At 41.2% G+C, this 16,828-nt stretch overlaps 1 protein-coding gene across 1 annotated transcript in view; it reads right to left on the reverse strand.

Annotated features, from left to right (window-relative positions):
- The window catches only part of LOC145353228 (immunoglobulin superfamily member 3-like), a 202,438-nt gene that overhangs the window by 126,095 nt on the left and 59,515 nt on the right, over positions 1 to 16,828 (reverse strand). The window contains exon 2 of the mRNA XM_080203774.1: positions 3,112 to 3,489. Within this exon, the coding sequence (XP_080059900.1) occupies positions 3,112 to 3,489 (378 nt within the window). The remainder of the gene's footprint in view (positions 1 to 3,111; positions 3,490 to 16,828) is intronic.

Genomic DNA, 16,828 nt, shown 5'->3' on the forward strand with positions numbered 1-16,828 from the left:
AGTTGCTACTTTGCAGTTTGTGCCATTAGAAAGGGACCAGGACAATTGCAAACTGTTTGGCACTGGACACAAAGCCGTGTTTTAGGCCTGCGCACTTGTTTTCCAGATCTGCACCAGGTACGGTGTGGTTGGAAAATTACCCCCATTCTTTCATTAGACGCAGTTCTTTTGGGTGCAAGGACATTGTCTACTGTGCCATTCTTACCTGGTCTGACCTACATGTGACTCCAGATCCAGTGCAATGTTGTTGACTCTTAAAATACCCTCTGGGATGGGCAAGAAATGCTGGCCCAGGCAGCAATGCCCATTCCCATAAACAAATAAAAAAAACACTGAAGTTTCTTGAATGAAACCATGAAGAAATAGCTGGGGTGAACAAGATGTCATGGTATATTTACAGGATAGTACACTGCAAAACATACTATTTTATCCTTATGTGAGACTTTAATTAATTTTCCATTAAAATACTAGTGTTTAAGTCTCCATTTGTCTCCTCAAAGGCTGAGTGATGATAAGGCTGTAAACAAGGTGCAGAAGAAGGTCACGTGATTAATTCCCACTTTAAAGTATCTTAGCTACTTAAGTAAGCTGGAAAAGACTTGATTTCTCGACACTCGAGAGAGACACAGACTGAGGGGTGATCTAATTGAAGGTTATTTGACAATAAAAGAAGTAGACTGTGTTTGCATTGACAGTATGTTTCAACTAAATAGGTTAGGAAGGACCAAAAAAAAATTGCAGTTTCAAGTTAAGTGAGGCTCAAACTATGTTAGATGTCAGAAAGTGATTTTTTCCACAGAGAATAATAACCTCTGAAACAGGCTAACAGCAAGTGCAGTGAATGCTGATTCACTAAATTCCTTGCAGCAAGAGATGAGACTGTTTATGGCTGAGGTGGAAATGACAGGGGGGAGGTAATTATCATGACAATCTGGCCAGGGTCCTCTGCCAGACTAGTTCTGATCTGTTTGAAGTGGGGAAGAAAGGGGGCGGTGGTGTGGAGAGGTATCTTCAATATTTTACTCCTTTGACTGATCTAATTTTTAAAAACCCTAGTTTTAGAAGGCTTTGGAGGCCAGGTCATTGAGTGTCTTTAAGACAGCGATAGATAGGTTCTTGATTAATAAGGGGATCGGGGTTATGGGAAAAAGGCAGGAGAATGGGGATGAGAAAAATATCAGCCATGATTGAATGGCGGAGCAGACTCGATGGTCCGAGTGGCCTAATTCTGCTCCTATGTCTTATGGTCTCTCTCACAGAGGTTTGCATGCCTCTCGGGTGGAGTGAGAAGGGTTTATATGGTAATATACAAGACATCACAACTGTTTGGACAGGTTAATTGAACAACCAGATGTGATCTTTACATTTCCACCATTTCTCGAATCATGCTGAATATCACAGTGGCTCAGGAGACATTTAGTAATCCAGAGCATTCACTTGTAATGGATGTTAAAGTTCCTCATAAACCAGGGTACTATGCCAGTTGCGCAATACCAAATACGAAATTCAGATATCTATGGGTGATGCCTTGCCATGCAGACAACACAGAACTAGCCACCTTGTTTCAGTTTGTACATGGGAGAAGATGAAATAGTAAAGTCGGAATAAGTCTGCTTGCACTAATCCTACAAGGGTATAAAGTCCTAGGCCTTCTGAAATTCTTCCTTTATCATGAGGTTTTGCTGGAATGGCAGGCCTCAAAGTCACAGTTCATTTGGTTCTCCCTCTGGTTCCACCATACCAGCTGGAATTGCTAAAGATTTACAGCTGCTTAGGCATCATAGTTCTTGGTACGTTAGGGAAGTGGAACAGTGGTTAGCGCTGCTGCCTCACAGCTCTAGGGACTTGGGTTTGATTCTCAGCTTGGGTCACTGTCTGTGTGGAGTATGCACGTTCTCCTCGTGTCTGTGTGGGTTTCCTCCCACAGTCCAAAGATGAGCTGTTAGGTGCATTGGCCATGCCAAATTGCCCCTTAGTGTCCCGGGATGAGTGGTTTGGAGGGATTACAGGGATAGGGCCTGGCTGGGATTGTTGTTGGTGCAGGCTGAATGGGCTGAATGGCCTCCTTCTGCACTGTAGGGTTTCTGTGATTCTATGAAGCCTAATCCAAGATATACATGGTCACAATGAGCTGAATAGTTTCCTTCTGTGCCTGAAAACTTCCCATATTTCTAAAAACTTTGAGAAAGATGCACTTAAACTCCAAAGGAATGAGCATGAATTCTGCCAGCGATTCGGCAACGATGTTCTTACTGTCAGAATCAGAAAGTTGATCCTCATTCTATCAGGTACCCTTCCTTCCCTTGGCAAAATTTCCCTCCCAGGGTGAAACCTGAACTCAAGGGATAAATGGAATAGAATTATCCAAATTTGTGAAGCACCAAACTCTCAAACTAGAAAGAAACTAACTGGCGTAGAATGGAAATGGAAATGCATTCAACCCAGAAGCAATCTAACATTATTCATACTAAATTAAACTCTACTAATATTGCGCAAATGGAGAGTTCTCGTGTGTTCATGTGTGTGATACCGATGCATATTTTTTGAACATTGCATTTTCTTCACTGAAAGTGGCGACATCTTTCTTGCATTTTGACATGTTTTTCACATTAGAGACACCTTCTCCAGTAAAAACGCTCCCAGATGAAACGTATTATTCAGAGCTTTGGCATGTAAAATACTACTGTAGCCAACTGTTTTAAATAATGCAACACACCTGGGATCAATTTTAAAGAAAAACCTGCCCATTATTTATATTTCAGTGAAGCTTGATTATAGACACCGTAAATAAAAAGAAACCTACTTTAATATTCAGTTAAAATTCCATTAGTGAGAACTTTTAGAAAACTGTAACCATAGACTGAATGAAAACATTCACAGTCACTTTATATTTCAAGGCTATCAAATACCATTTTAAACTATCGTCATCATAAGCAATATGCATCAATATAAACCTGAAACTTCTGCAAAATAATTACAACCTCACAATGTTATTAAAATCCTGTTGCTTCTTCAAAGGGATGTTGCACATTTGATGTTGCTCTGTTATTACCTGTAAAACATCCACACTAACAAAGACAATCGGTGCATAGGCAAGGATCACTTACTTACCGGTCAAATTCCCCTTGGCATTGTAGGATCCCCAATAGGTTGACTCTGTGTTAGGAGTGTGGCATTCATATTCCCCTGTATCTCCCAGTTGCAGGTTGGTAATGTGCAACAGCGCTGAATCCCCATCAATCCTCTCAACGTAGACCTCCTTATTCCGTACTCTGCTTCCATATACAGCGTATGGGTAGTCAGGATCATTTGTGCTGACTATCTGGATTTGCCTTTCAGGTGCAGAAGGCAGATAGATGGACCACTCAAAGTTCTGTTGTGTGGAACCTGAGTATCCGGACACGTTACACCAAATGGTTATATGGTATCCTTCTGCTCTGACCAGGGGGCCTTCCTGTACCTGGACATGTCTTTGAGCAGCACACACGCCTGAAAGATAAATTGATATATGTATGTGGTTAGAAGGTAGGATATTCCTTAAAAGCAATCTACACATGAAGACCAGTCCCTCCCTCTTCCCACTTCTGCCCTCCCCAATTTTGTCTCTTGATGGCATAAAGTCTCATTGGGATGAGATTCCATTGGCAACAACTGCAATCAAAGATCTCATCCAACACAGCATGCTTCATATGTCAGTTGCGGTAGCAAGTGTTCATGCAATATTCGATTATGAGGGGCTATTACAGCAGAGCCAGATCCTGGCCATATCTCAGGCCCAGCCTGACCAGCTATGGGCAGTCCAACTTTCCAGCAGTCACTATGCAGCAATTAGGAGTGAGAATACTGCTTCAATATTTTTCTTCATTGCACGGGCCGAACACAAACTGTAATGTTCTGTACGATATCCTGGCTGAAGTCATCTAACTGCACAGGCCAAAAACATGGGATGTTTTGCACTTTACAGCTTGATGCCTTAGCCAGAATACATTTATTATCAAGCCAGTAAAGAGATGGAATTATAATTTTTAACAAGCACACAAGATAGATCATAACTGGAAGTCAGCTAGCATAATTGAGGAATTAAAACTATTTTATTACAACAACTAACAAATTGATAGAAATATACAAAGTGCTGGTATAAAAGGCAGGATTTCAATTGGTTGATTACTGCTGCTGCACTGTGTGTCTCGGATCCGGGCTTCCTGGCAACCAGATTGTGGCATATGTTGGCCAGAATTCTCCGACCTGCTATGCAGCTGGAATTCTCCAGTCCTACTGCTGTGAATGGAGATTTGTATGAGTGCTAAATTCTCTGCTTTCTCTGGCAGTGGTAATGGAACATGGCTGGCAGTTATTTTGCTAAGGGAAGGATGGGTGCCCGATAGAATGAGGATCAGCTGACAGTAAGGACACCGTTGCCGAATCTCTGGCAGAATTTATGCTCATTCCTTTGGAGTTTACTTACATCTTTCTCAAAGTTATGGCAGATAATTGGGAAAATCATTAAAGAAATACAACCAATAGAAATATGAAGTTTGATACTGGCTTTATCTTAAAAAAAATAAAGTAGATGGCAAATACATATTGTTCAAACTTTGTAGGCAGTGTATAGGTGTAGATGTAACTTATCAAATTCTGCTCACAAGCAGTTGACTTAAAAGTTATGAAGAGTACATTTTTTTCTCTCCAGCCAGTGTTCCTGTCTTCTTTCCTGATGATGTCTACACCTCGCTGGAGGACTGTTCTGGTACTTTGGAACCGGCTGCTGGTACCTATGAGTAAGTCATTATTAATCAATGAACCCTCACTGCGAATATTGCTAGACACTTGACCATGAGCACGATTGCAGCCAAGTTCAATTCTTTCCAAACCCAGCTTTTCGCTCTCATACACACCTAAGCACATGCATGCATTTCACAGGGTCTACAGATAAGCAATTGCTGACCTCCCATTTGAAAACAAGGTGCGTTAGACCCAGTTGCGACATCCTAACACCAATCATGGTTGAGAAAGTCCATGGATACGTTAACACTGCCAAGGTCTGAATTCTGTGGCATTGTATTTAAGAATGTAAGTTGAATCCACAGTCAGGGCTGAGCAGATTGAGACTCTGCAGAAGGAAATTGCAAATTGGGCCTTGCAAACTAATTTACACAACAGAGGCTTCGTGCCAATGAGAAAACATGTGGTATAAATGCAACATAAATAAGTTCAGATGAGGAGAAAATTGGCCTGCTTTTCTTGGTCAAACTTGCTGAGCTAACACAGGAGCTTAGTCGAGGAATGTATGATACATTATAAATGTCTGACACTGCTCACTTTTTCAGTCACAATCAAATTCACGACTGGATTTTTCCAAAGGACAGGGTCTATAAACAGATAACAAATAAAGAGTGATTTTAGGAACTGCGTGTGTGCAGTAGATAGAAATAACTGTGATAAATGGTCCTGCAATTGTTCAGATGTAAACAGAAACAATTTTATACATTGGATACTTAAATATTTGAAGATAACATTAGTACAGCTCAAACTTACAAAGTTAGAGAAATAAAGAGAACCACTCGTCATAACACTCATTCCCGGAATATAAATTTAACATTCCTTTTACATAACATTGAAATTCCAGTTGTTTACAATTCCTGAGAACTCACTTATTCTCTGTTGATAACATGTACCATATGGGGATCCCAAAGAAACAGAGTCAAATGAAAAATAAAAATTGTTCAGCTGATGTGAATCAGTCAGAATCAGTTCGAGCACAGTCTGGCACTAAGCTGATGTGAATCAGTCAGGGTCAGTTTGAACAGTCTGGGTTTGATCTGATGTGAATCAATCAGGGTCAGTTCGAACAGTCTGGCACTGAGCTGATGTGAATCAGGGTCAGTTCGAACAGTCTGGGTTTGAGCTGATGTGAATCAGGGTCAGTCCGAACAGTCTGACACTGAACTGATGTGAATCAGGGGCAGTTCAAACACAATATGTATATTCACATTTCTAGGTTAAATTTTTGTCAGAGATTTTGGTCATTTTCTGTATATGGATTTCAAAAGGAAACATTAATTGGAACCTCAACTGTTTACAATTGATATTATTGTCTTGGATGATGGATGGATGGGGCAGTTGCCAAATTTGCTGATGGCACAAAGGTAGGTAGGAAAGTAAGTTGTAAAAAAGACATAAAGAGGTCACAAAAATATATCATAAATAAAATACCGCGGATGCTTGAATCTGAAAATGAGCAAAGGACGCTGGAAAAACTCTGCAGGTCTGGTAGCATCTGTAGGGGGAGAAAATGGGTGGAATTCTCCCAGGAAGAGGAATAATAGAGTGATCCATGCCAGTTTCTTTGGTGTGATCCGCACTGCAATTCTCCTGCACTCAGATATCAGGGATTGGTCTTAGCTGGTGATTGACGGGGAGGTTGGGATATAGGGTTTCTGGAGATCCAGCCACCCTTGCTGGCATAGAATCATAGAATCCCTGCAGTGTTGAAGGGGCCATTCGGCCCATCAAGTCTGTACCAACCACAATCCCAGCCAGGTCCTATCCCTTAACTCCACATATATATCCTGCTATTCCCCCAACGCTACGGGGCAATTTACCATGGCCAATCAATCTACCCGCACATCTTCGGACTGCAGGAGTAAACCTGGAGGAAACCCACACAGACATGAGGACAATGTGCAAACTCCACAGAAACAGTCACCTGATGCTGGAATTGAACCTAGGTCCCTGGTGCTATGAGGCAGCAGTGCTAACCACTGTGCTGGGTTATTAATGGTCACCTTTAGGTCCCCGCTCCAAAAAAAAAATCCTAAGTGTTGGAGAATTCAATAAGAATCTCCCCAGCCTCGAAAAAGATTTCCAAGTGTGGATGCATTACAAACTGAATGGCACTGATCCACCCAGCAGGAATCCCACCTTAAAAATATTCTGGCCGGAATTCTCTCGTTTACCCCACTATCGCTGCCAGCAAGGATGGAGAATTTGATGCTCAGCCAAATCTCCATTAACAGCAGTGAGAACGGAGAATCTCAGCCAAATGAGCTGCATGGGCATGGAAATATGGGTTTCTGACAATCTTTTGATTTATGATTTCTGCATGTAGCATTTGTAGAATAAAACGTGCATTTGGTTACAATTAACTTTCTCTTACAAATATATATATGAACAAAGAACAAAAGTAGGCCATTCGGCCCCTCAAGTCTGTCCTGCCAATTCATAAGCTCATGATTGATTTGATATTGATCCAATAAGGCAGAGGTGGATAGATTCTTGGTAAGCAAGGGGTGAGAGGTTACGGGGGTAGGGGGGGTGCAGGTTCAGATATGAGATCAATATCAAATCAGTCATGATCTTTTGAAATGGCAGAACAGACTTGAGGGCCAAATGGCCTATTTTTGTTCTTTACACATATATATGCTTGTATGAAAAGAATTGACTGATCAAATTCACATTTTATTCTACAAAGAACTACATGCAGAAATCTTAAATTAAAAGATTGTCAGAAACCTATATACTTCCTGCAGCTCACTGATGTATCACTCTGTTGATTCCCTCTTTTTCTAAGCTGCTGCTTGACCATAACAAAGCACAATACCAAAGTATGCATGGAGAATCCTTTCACTGCATGTAAACATTTATTGGCGTCTGGAGTCAATCCTTGCTGACTTGTTATTGCTTTAATAAACACTGAAATCATTATTCATCCAACAATTTCACAAGCAAGACAGAACAAGACAATCTTTTTTCAGATTGATTTGAGAAACATATCAAGCTCACTGTTTGAGATTAATGCTGAAATAAACAAATAACTCAGCCAGCAAGAATTAAATATTCCTAGTATGCGCCCCCCAAGAGTTAAAATATTAAGCAAAATGGTTCTCAACTACTGAGCTCTTTCAATTAGCAAAAATTTTCTTCCCAATTCATCTTGATTTTTCTTGAACTTGTCTCCCCTTTGTTTCGTGCAACGGGAGAGATTTAATTCCAAGTTATTCACAGGACTGCAGTGTCGCACCCATGTGAAGATTCTTTGTACAACAGAGATTATTGACATCAAAGTGGAGCCTGATGCGGTCCTGCACATTACAACAGTAGTGCATTGTAACCAAGAGTGCTTCAATCATGAGTCTTCACTAGGTTGGAGAGAAATGAGCCGTGCCGCATCCCCGACTAGGGTTTCCATTATGCACCACACACCAACCACCCCCCAGGACCACTCCTCCGCCCCGCTAAGATTTTTTAAAATGTTTATTTATTACTGTCAAAAATAGGCTTACATTAATATTGCAAATAAGTTATTGTGAAAATCCCATAATTGCCAATCTGGGGCGCCTGTTTAGGTACACAGAGGGAGAATTTAGCATGGCCACTGCACCTAACCAGCGCATCTTTCGGACTGCAGGAGGGGCACCTGGAAAAAACCCATGCAGACACAGGGAGAAAGTGTAGACTCCACACAGACAGTGACCCAAATGGAGAATCGAAGCCTGGTCCTTGGCACTGTGAGGCAGCAATGCAAACCATTGTGCCACCATGCCATCAGCTAACTCACTAGAATTTTCCCACCATGAGACCAGAAACTTCCACCCAAAGTTAAAGAACCTTTTGCGGGTCTGTCAACTTTTCCGTTCCACCTGTAACAATTCCCACAGCTGGCAGGACTGGTAGTTCCCGCCCTGGGTCAATCATATTGTTCTTTTGTTCCTCTTTATGCACTAAGGAACATTTTCTGTGTTAAATTCTCTTTAAAAATAGAGTTTGCTGCTCTTTTGGCTTGCATGAGAACGCAATGGAGTTACAATTGGATAATATCATGGATATTACCAGCATGAATGGGCACAGGAAATGAGTGGGTGCCAGAATGGGTAGGCCCAAGGCATTCAAATTGGACTAGTGAACTACAGACACCTGCTCTGTCTCCTGAGGCAACTGTTGGTAAACTGCCTTTAAATAATATTTTTTGCTTTTAAAATATATTGTATTCATAAATGTTGTGAAGTACAGCACAAAGCAGTTCAAATATGACTTTACATAAAGTGTAGTTCAGGGTAATTTCTCTCGATACATGGCGCTCTGAGGTGCTTCATCACATTTACAATTGCAAGTTGTGTTGACATTTCATTTCAAACATTCTCTGGTGTGTGAGATCTGAGGTGTTTCATACAGGTTCTAGTCTTTTGGTTGACAAGGTCGATTAAAACAATTCTTTTTTCCCAAAAACCTACTTCATTCATAAAAAAAATTATGAAATTACATTCTATACCAATTTGAATTCAACTTCACTAAAAATGCAGTAAAGCTGTTTCTATGCAGCACATGGCGTCCTGAGGTGCCTCAACAAAACTGCAATTACAAATGACATTTACAATATATATCCCATGACTGTGTTTTGTAAAGTTTCCTGTATCTCAGTGTAGTATGGCAAGCGGATATTGGATTGGGACGTTTTCCCATTATGATGGCTGTGCCAAGCTTTAGTTCAATACTCAGCACCTAGTGCTGGTCCTTGAAATATGAAGTCTGCAATACTCAGTCATGAACAACTGTTTACACTGAAAACCAATGGGTTTTGGCCATACCATAAGCATCTTTGTTTTGGAAAAATATGCATTATTCATAAAATTTATAAGGGTGCATGACATGACTATTTCAAGTTGGCATTGAACAACGTTCAACTGTATGTTACTCACTATATTACTATTGCATTTAAGATTTACAAGATTCATAACATGTCAAAGATACAACCCAAGAGGTTTTATCCAGTCTCTAGTACTTCTGCGTACTATGTCTGAAAAGTTTAGACAGCAGCTTATCTTTACTGTACCTTTGTGATGGTGCCACAAGCTTTAGTGTATTCCACAGCACATAGTCCTGGACCTTGGTATGTGCCAGTCCACGCACAACACTCGGTCATGGACAACTCTGTACTGGAAGACCAGCAAGTTTCAGGTCCACGAAAGAGCATCTCTTACTGGGTGGGTGGTCCTTCATCAGAGACGGGAGGTGTTTGGGAGAGTGCTGACTAAAAGGCAGTCAGTGCTCTTCAAACTCCTGCTCTTCCTCGCTTCATGTGTTGCTAAAATAATAGGACCAGATTCTCCGATCTCACTGGCAGCCGGGAGTCTCCTGTCTCGCTGCTATAAGTTGGAGATTTGGCTGAGCATCAAATTCTCTATTCTTGCCAGCAACGATGGCAGGGCATGAATTGCCGGAGAATTCCGACTACTGTTTTTCAAATTCCTTTTTTTGCAATGGCACCAGCCAACTGTTTAAAGATTTCTGGTTAAGTTGCATGTAGACATGGTTATCATGATACAGACATAGATTCAAAGAGGTTTACAGCATGGAAACAGGCCTTTCTGCCCAATTTGTCCATGCCGCCCTTTTTTTTTAAACCACTAAGCTAGTCCAATTGCCCTTTCTTGGCCCATATCGCTCTATACCCATCTTACCCATATAATGGCTAGATGCTTTTTGAAAGACAAAACTATATCCACCTCTACTATTATCTCTAGCAGCTCATTCCAGACACTGATCACCCTCTGTGAAAAATTTGCCCCTCTGAACTCTTCTGTATCTTGCCCCCTCATCTTAAATCTATGCCCTCTAATTTTAGACTCCCCTATCTTTGGGAAAAGATGTTGACCATCTAGCTGATCTTGGCCCCTAAGGTCACCCCTATGCCTCCAACACTCCAGGGAAAATGTCCCAGTCTAACCAGTCACTCCTTATAACTCAAACCATCAAATTCCTGTAGCATCTTAGTAAATATTTTCTGCACTCTTTCCAGTTTAATAATATAATCTCTACAGAAATTCTTGCTAATGCAGAATACCTGTTCAACAGTGAAATCCAGTTTCAGGAAGGGGTCCTATAATGGGCATAGACACTCTAGCTGGTATGCAAAAAGGCTAATTTCTACCTTTAACTTAGAACACTATACTTCGCCTTTACAAATATGGTAGCTGATGTACTTCCACTTCTCCTATTAGATACCAGTTTGACAGGTATAATGGGGGCACAACCTCATGCGTTTCCTATGAGAAGAGAACATGAGAAAATACATTTTATCTAACAAGCTTGTTCCTCACTCAGAACAAGTATAATTTTCCTACTTTTTGGGCACCGACCAGCCCATCTATATGCCCTGATTCCCTCAAAAGTAAATCCCAAGTACACACAGAAAATACACTGTTGAAATTATATTCTAAACACAATGGGCACTTTTTTATAACTGACGTGGTTTTGCACAGTAAGAAAAATTGCACAGATGGCAATTGGATGCCGTGAGTGCCATGCCCAAACTGTTACAAAGCCAAGTGTCAGACCATTGAACACTGCTGGCCAAGTTAGATTGAATGCTGTCAAAGCTTGTGATCTGATTACATAAGACTTGAGTACAAAGAGGAAGCATGTGCTTTGCTGACTATCCAAGCACGACTGCAATCTGCGTGATATCAAAGTTACCATTAATGTGAAGGTTTATGAGGCAGCAATACTTAACAATCTCCTGTGTGGGTGCAGAATGCAACTGCTTTATAAAAAGGCAAAGTCAGCAGTAGAACAGGAATCTGATAAAAGATCACTGACCTGAAACAGCAATTCTTTTGCTCTCTCCGCAAATGCTCCCTGACCTGCTGAGTATTTCCAGTACCTATTATACGCAATAAGAAGTCTCACAACATCAGGATAGAGTCCAACCAGTTTATTTGATAGTCAAATAAACTGGTTGGACTTTAACCTGGTGTTGTGAGACTTCTTATTGTGTTTACCCCAGTCCAACGCCAGCATTTCTACACCATGTCCATTACATGCAACAGCAAGAAATGTTTCAACAAAGATGCAGTTATAAGCATGAAACCAAACCCCACAAATGCAATGTTGATGATGACTTAGTATTGTGATAATTGGAAATGTTTCGCCAGTGATTGAGAGTTGCCCAATGAGTTCATTATGGAGTTCAAAATAAAAAGATATTTCAACATCTATCGTCCTTAGATAATTATAAAATAATGATGTCCTTAATGACATTTGGAACAGGGTCTAAAAAAAAGCCCACTAATGCACTGCTTAAAGCCCTAAACCACTGAGATCAGGAGCAAATTCAGGGAGAAATCAACCTGTGATTAAACTTGCAGCAAGCAGTGGGAACCTTTCAAGGAGGAGGGGGGCTGCCCGCAGTGGGAGTGGGGCCTGAAGAAGGAGTGAGACCAAGACCCCGAGCAGGTTCAGTCCTGTGGCCAGACACAACTGCGGCCAAAATTGGCCCAGCCTGAGCAAACAAATGTGTGTGAGAGACTGTGGCCAGAATTTCCAATCTCGCCCATGACTGGGATTCTCCAGTCCCGCTGCAGTGAATGGAGATTTGGCTGAGTGCCAAATTATCCATTCTCACTGGCATTGATGATGAGGTGTAAAAGATTGGGTAATTCCGGTGTTTATGTGTGACTAGCCTTTACTGCATAGGTGGTTAGATATGGAATGTGATGGAATCTTACTTTAAAATTATACACATGAGAGGAGATGCAAATGTTTCACATCAATAATATTTCTTTGGCTCATGGAATATATCTTTGATTGAAAGTCTCTGGGGGGGGGGGTGTTTTCCTGTCCTGTCTACCACAGGAATTGTAGTGGGTGAGGGGGTGGACCATGCAGAGGTCCATTGACCTCAGCTGGGATTTTCCAGTTTTGGGGCTGGAAAATCCTGTTCTTGGAGATTCCTGAAAATCTCAGCTCAGAATGTGATGAGCTTATAAGAAGCACTTGGAATGAGGGAGGTGAAGGTCAGGAGATTAAGTCACAGAATAGTGACATTGCTGAAGATGTGTGCATATTCACCAGAATTTTACCAACCCACCCACCACAGAATGGGAGTGGGCAAGGGGCGGACAATGAAAATGTCTGTTGACCTCCAGTGAATTTTCTAGTCTCAGGTCAAATGAGGCCAGAAAATCCCAACCATTATGTGACAATAATATCATTTAAGTTATTAGACCTTAATAATCAACGTTTAAAAATTAAAATTCAAATTTTAAAATATTATACAAAATGCCAAGAGGCATGAATTGAATCTTTGAAAGGATCCAATTCTATCTCCTGACAAACTTTACTGATTTACAAAGTTTAAAAGCTGAGAGCAAAACAACATTTGTATAAACTTCTGGAGGCTGCTTTGGATTGACGAAATACAAAAGCTCATTAGATTAAGATGGCTCATTTGCACATTTTATTTTTAATCAGACCATCTGCTCGAAGTTGGTGTGAATTGAGTAATTAAGTTGGAGCACTGGTGCATCTGACTGGCGTCCTGTGAACCTAGTCAAAGCCTCGAGCAGGATGGGCAGAGTTTGGGGACATGGACCAACGCAGTTCAAAACCTGACTTGGTGAGCCAGAAACCAATTAAACACTTTGCTGATACCCACCACCACCACCCACCCCCGGCTTACTTCCCCCACTCCAAGTGGTGCATAGCAGCAGGTTAACAGGAGCGATCAGATATTTTTGGATGAGTGAATTGAATAGCTTTAATCTGACTTTGAACAAAGTGTTGGAGATGTCATTTCTCAAGAGAAACTCATCCTTGCCATTGCTGAGGTGAAAGATACTGAAGTTGGAATCTGAAAAAATGCTCTTAAATGCAGCATGTCAAGTCTATATTTTTCCACATTCACACATAATCAAGTTGGATATTGAAAGTATATCCTACTGATACCTGACAGTACAATGCAAGAGAAGTTCTACATTGTATTGAAACATGTTTATGTTTAACTTTACATTCTGGATGGTGTTAAAGTATGAGGCATGGTGGCAAAGTGGCCAACACTGCCGCCTCACAGTGCCAGGGACCTGGGTTCAATTCTGGCCTTGGGTGACTGTGTGGAGTCTGCAAGTATTCCTCGTGTCTGCGTGGATTTCCTCTGGGTACTCCGGTTTTTTCCCCACAGTCCAAAGATGTGCGGGTTAGGTTAATTGGCCATGATAAACTGTCCCTTATGTGTCAGGGGGACTAGTAGGGTAAATATGTGGGGTTATGGGGATAGGACCTGGATGAGTTTGTTGTCGGTGCAGGCTCAATGGGCTGAATGGCCTCCTTCTGTACTGCAGGGATTCTATGATTATCCAACTTGTAGAAGTTAGCCTGTCCTACAGAAGTGTCAATTGTTAGCAAGCTGAGTGCAAATATTCTTTTGAAAACAAGGAGCTTTATAAGGAAGCCTTCTGTTCATTGATACATTTATCTGTAAAAAGAAAACAGAAGCTTCACTCAGAACGTCATAGGACTGATTTTCCTTCCTGGCCTGGATCCAAGCAGGCAACAAACAGAGTGGCTAATGTGAGCTCTAGTCAGATCATTCCTACGCAGTTGCTCCGGGGTCAAATCTGAGTGCAGCGACCATGTGCCTGATTCACATGGTGCCTTCTTATTGAGCACAAACCCACTCTCCAGAGGAAGCATGTTCAGAGTCAGGAATTCAGTAAGACCTGCAGCAGATTAAAGACACATTGCTCCGGTACCTGGCTGCTGTCATGATGGGCTAACTGCAATTATCATCACTTCTGTTTCTGACTAGCTGTGTTTGATCTCTGATTTAATTGTTCAGCTTTCATTTATATTGTCTGATTCCAGTTGCCACGTAGGTTATTGCAAAGCACGCATTACTCACAACACTTCTCCCACATAATAAGGCACTACACCTGGAGAATACATCACTGGCACCCAGGTGCTTTGGGGAATGGTAAGGTCACAAAAGACACTTCACAAGTGTATATGCGCTTTCTCCTTTAAATGAAGTAGCTTGTATAGCGTGGCAATAGTTAAGGAAGAGGTGGAGACACCCTGTTTTCAAGGCAATTGCTATTAAATGGCTACAGCAGGAAGTCCAAGAGGGAAAGGTGGTGCTGATTCTTTGTGGGTGCTAATCAGTTAGTGAGGATGAAATAGATTACTACCACAGAATGGTGGCATTATGATTGCAGCCTTGGTATTTGGCAGTCCTTTGTATGTTGAGGTGATTTGCATCAGAATGGTTCTTAGAAAAATAAAGCTCCCACCCTGGTACAAATGCAAGCCAGGATAGAACACAATTGGGTCGCAATGATAGGTTGCCCTCACCCACTTATCTTCCAATATGTGTTCATTTTTCTTTCCCAGGATTCCAGAGCTGGAGCTGATTGTCCCTCTGATAGGTTTATAACACTTACACTTATTGACCACCTTCTGATTTATCTTATTTCCACTTTTACTGTTTCAAACCATTACGATATCCTGCAATTAGAAAATATACGGGGAAAGAAACCAGAAACAAATGAGGAAAATCTGAAATAAAAACAGAAAAGACTGGGAAAAAGGCACATCTGGCAATAGTTGAGGAAGAAGTGGAGACACCCTGTTTTCAAGGCATCCAGAAAGAGAAAAGATAAGTTATTAATGCATTTTGTGTGTGTAACATTTCACCAGATATGAAAACAGAAAGATAAACAGCCAATTTTGTTCCAATTTAGTAAACTGGAGTAAAAGGAGGAGCCAAAGACAGAAAAGGGAGAGAAATCTATTTTGCATCCACTTCATCAGTGAAATTACCTGCAAATTGCTTAATGATGCTTGTTAGGTGATATAAAAAGATCAGAATTGGGACACATCAGGTACATATACATGGACAAAAGAATGTGTAAATAGGGGACGGTCAAAAGACTTGTGAGTGGTGCAAACAAACAAGGCAAAGGGATAGGGGAGAGAAAAGAGACAGAGAATAAGCAAACTGAAATGCTGCAAATCTGAATTTTAGACAGAAAGTGTTGGCAAAATGTATTGGTTCAATCAGTCCTGACAAGAAAGGGTTTTAGAGAAAAAGCACTGAACCTGCCTTTACTACTTTCTGATGAAGACTTAAAGCTCCAAACATCAACACATCTCCTTTCCCCGACACCATCAAAACTGCCCCACACATCCCAAAAACACACTACTGCTAAAAAAAATAAAAATTTCATGAGAGTTTGAGAAACACAGGAAAATACTGTGGATGCTGGAATCTGAAATGAAAACAGAAAATGCTGGAAAATCTCAGCAGGTCTGACAGCATCTATGGGGAGAGAATTGCGCCAATGTTTCAAGTCTGGATGACCCTTCATCAAAGCTTTGACGAAAGATCATCTAACTTGAAATGTTCACTCTATTTTCTCCCCACAGAAGGAGATGAATTGGTTGGTGTATCTGTGTTTCTCTCAGACCTGGTTGCGGAGCCGGGTAATGCAAAAATAAATAAGCTGCGATCAACATTACCATTGGTAGGAAATTTGTTATTCATTTGTGGGACATGGGCATCACTGGCATTTACTGTCCATCCCTAGTTACCCTTGTTTAGAGGGCAGTTGAGAGTCAACCACAATGCTGTGGCTCTGGAGTCACATTTGGCCCAGAAGATGCAGATTTCCTTCCCCAAAAGATATGAGTGAACCAGACATGTTTTTCCAACATTCGCCAATGTTTTCATGGTCACCAGTAGATTCTTAATTCCAGATATTTTTATTGAATTCAAATTCCGTCATCTGCCACAGCAGGATTCAAACCCAGGTCCCCAGAACATTGGCTGAGTCTAGTAATAATACCACTAAGGCCATCACCTCCCTTCACAATACAACAGGCTTACATTGGCGGTTCCCATAATATGTATGGACCATAGGAACTCATACTGGGAAAGGATGGTGCAAACTAGGCCCAATTTTAACCTTTTAAATAAATATCAATTGATCTCCTGTGGTGTGGAAAGGAGTCATGACCAAATGTAAGTGAGTGGGACCCCAAGGCTAAAAGTGCTGGA

This window comes from Carcharhinus amblyrhynchos, chromosome 15, assembly GCF_965287045.1.
Source record: "Carcharhinus amblyrhynchos chromosome 15, sCarAmb.v2.hapA, whole genome shotgun sequence".
Classification (NCBI taxonomy): Eukaryota; Metazoa; Chordata; class Chondrichthyes; order Carcharhiniformes; family Carcharhinidae; genus Carcharhinus; species Carcharhinus amblyrhynchos.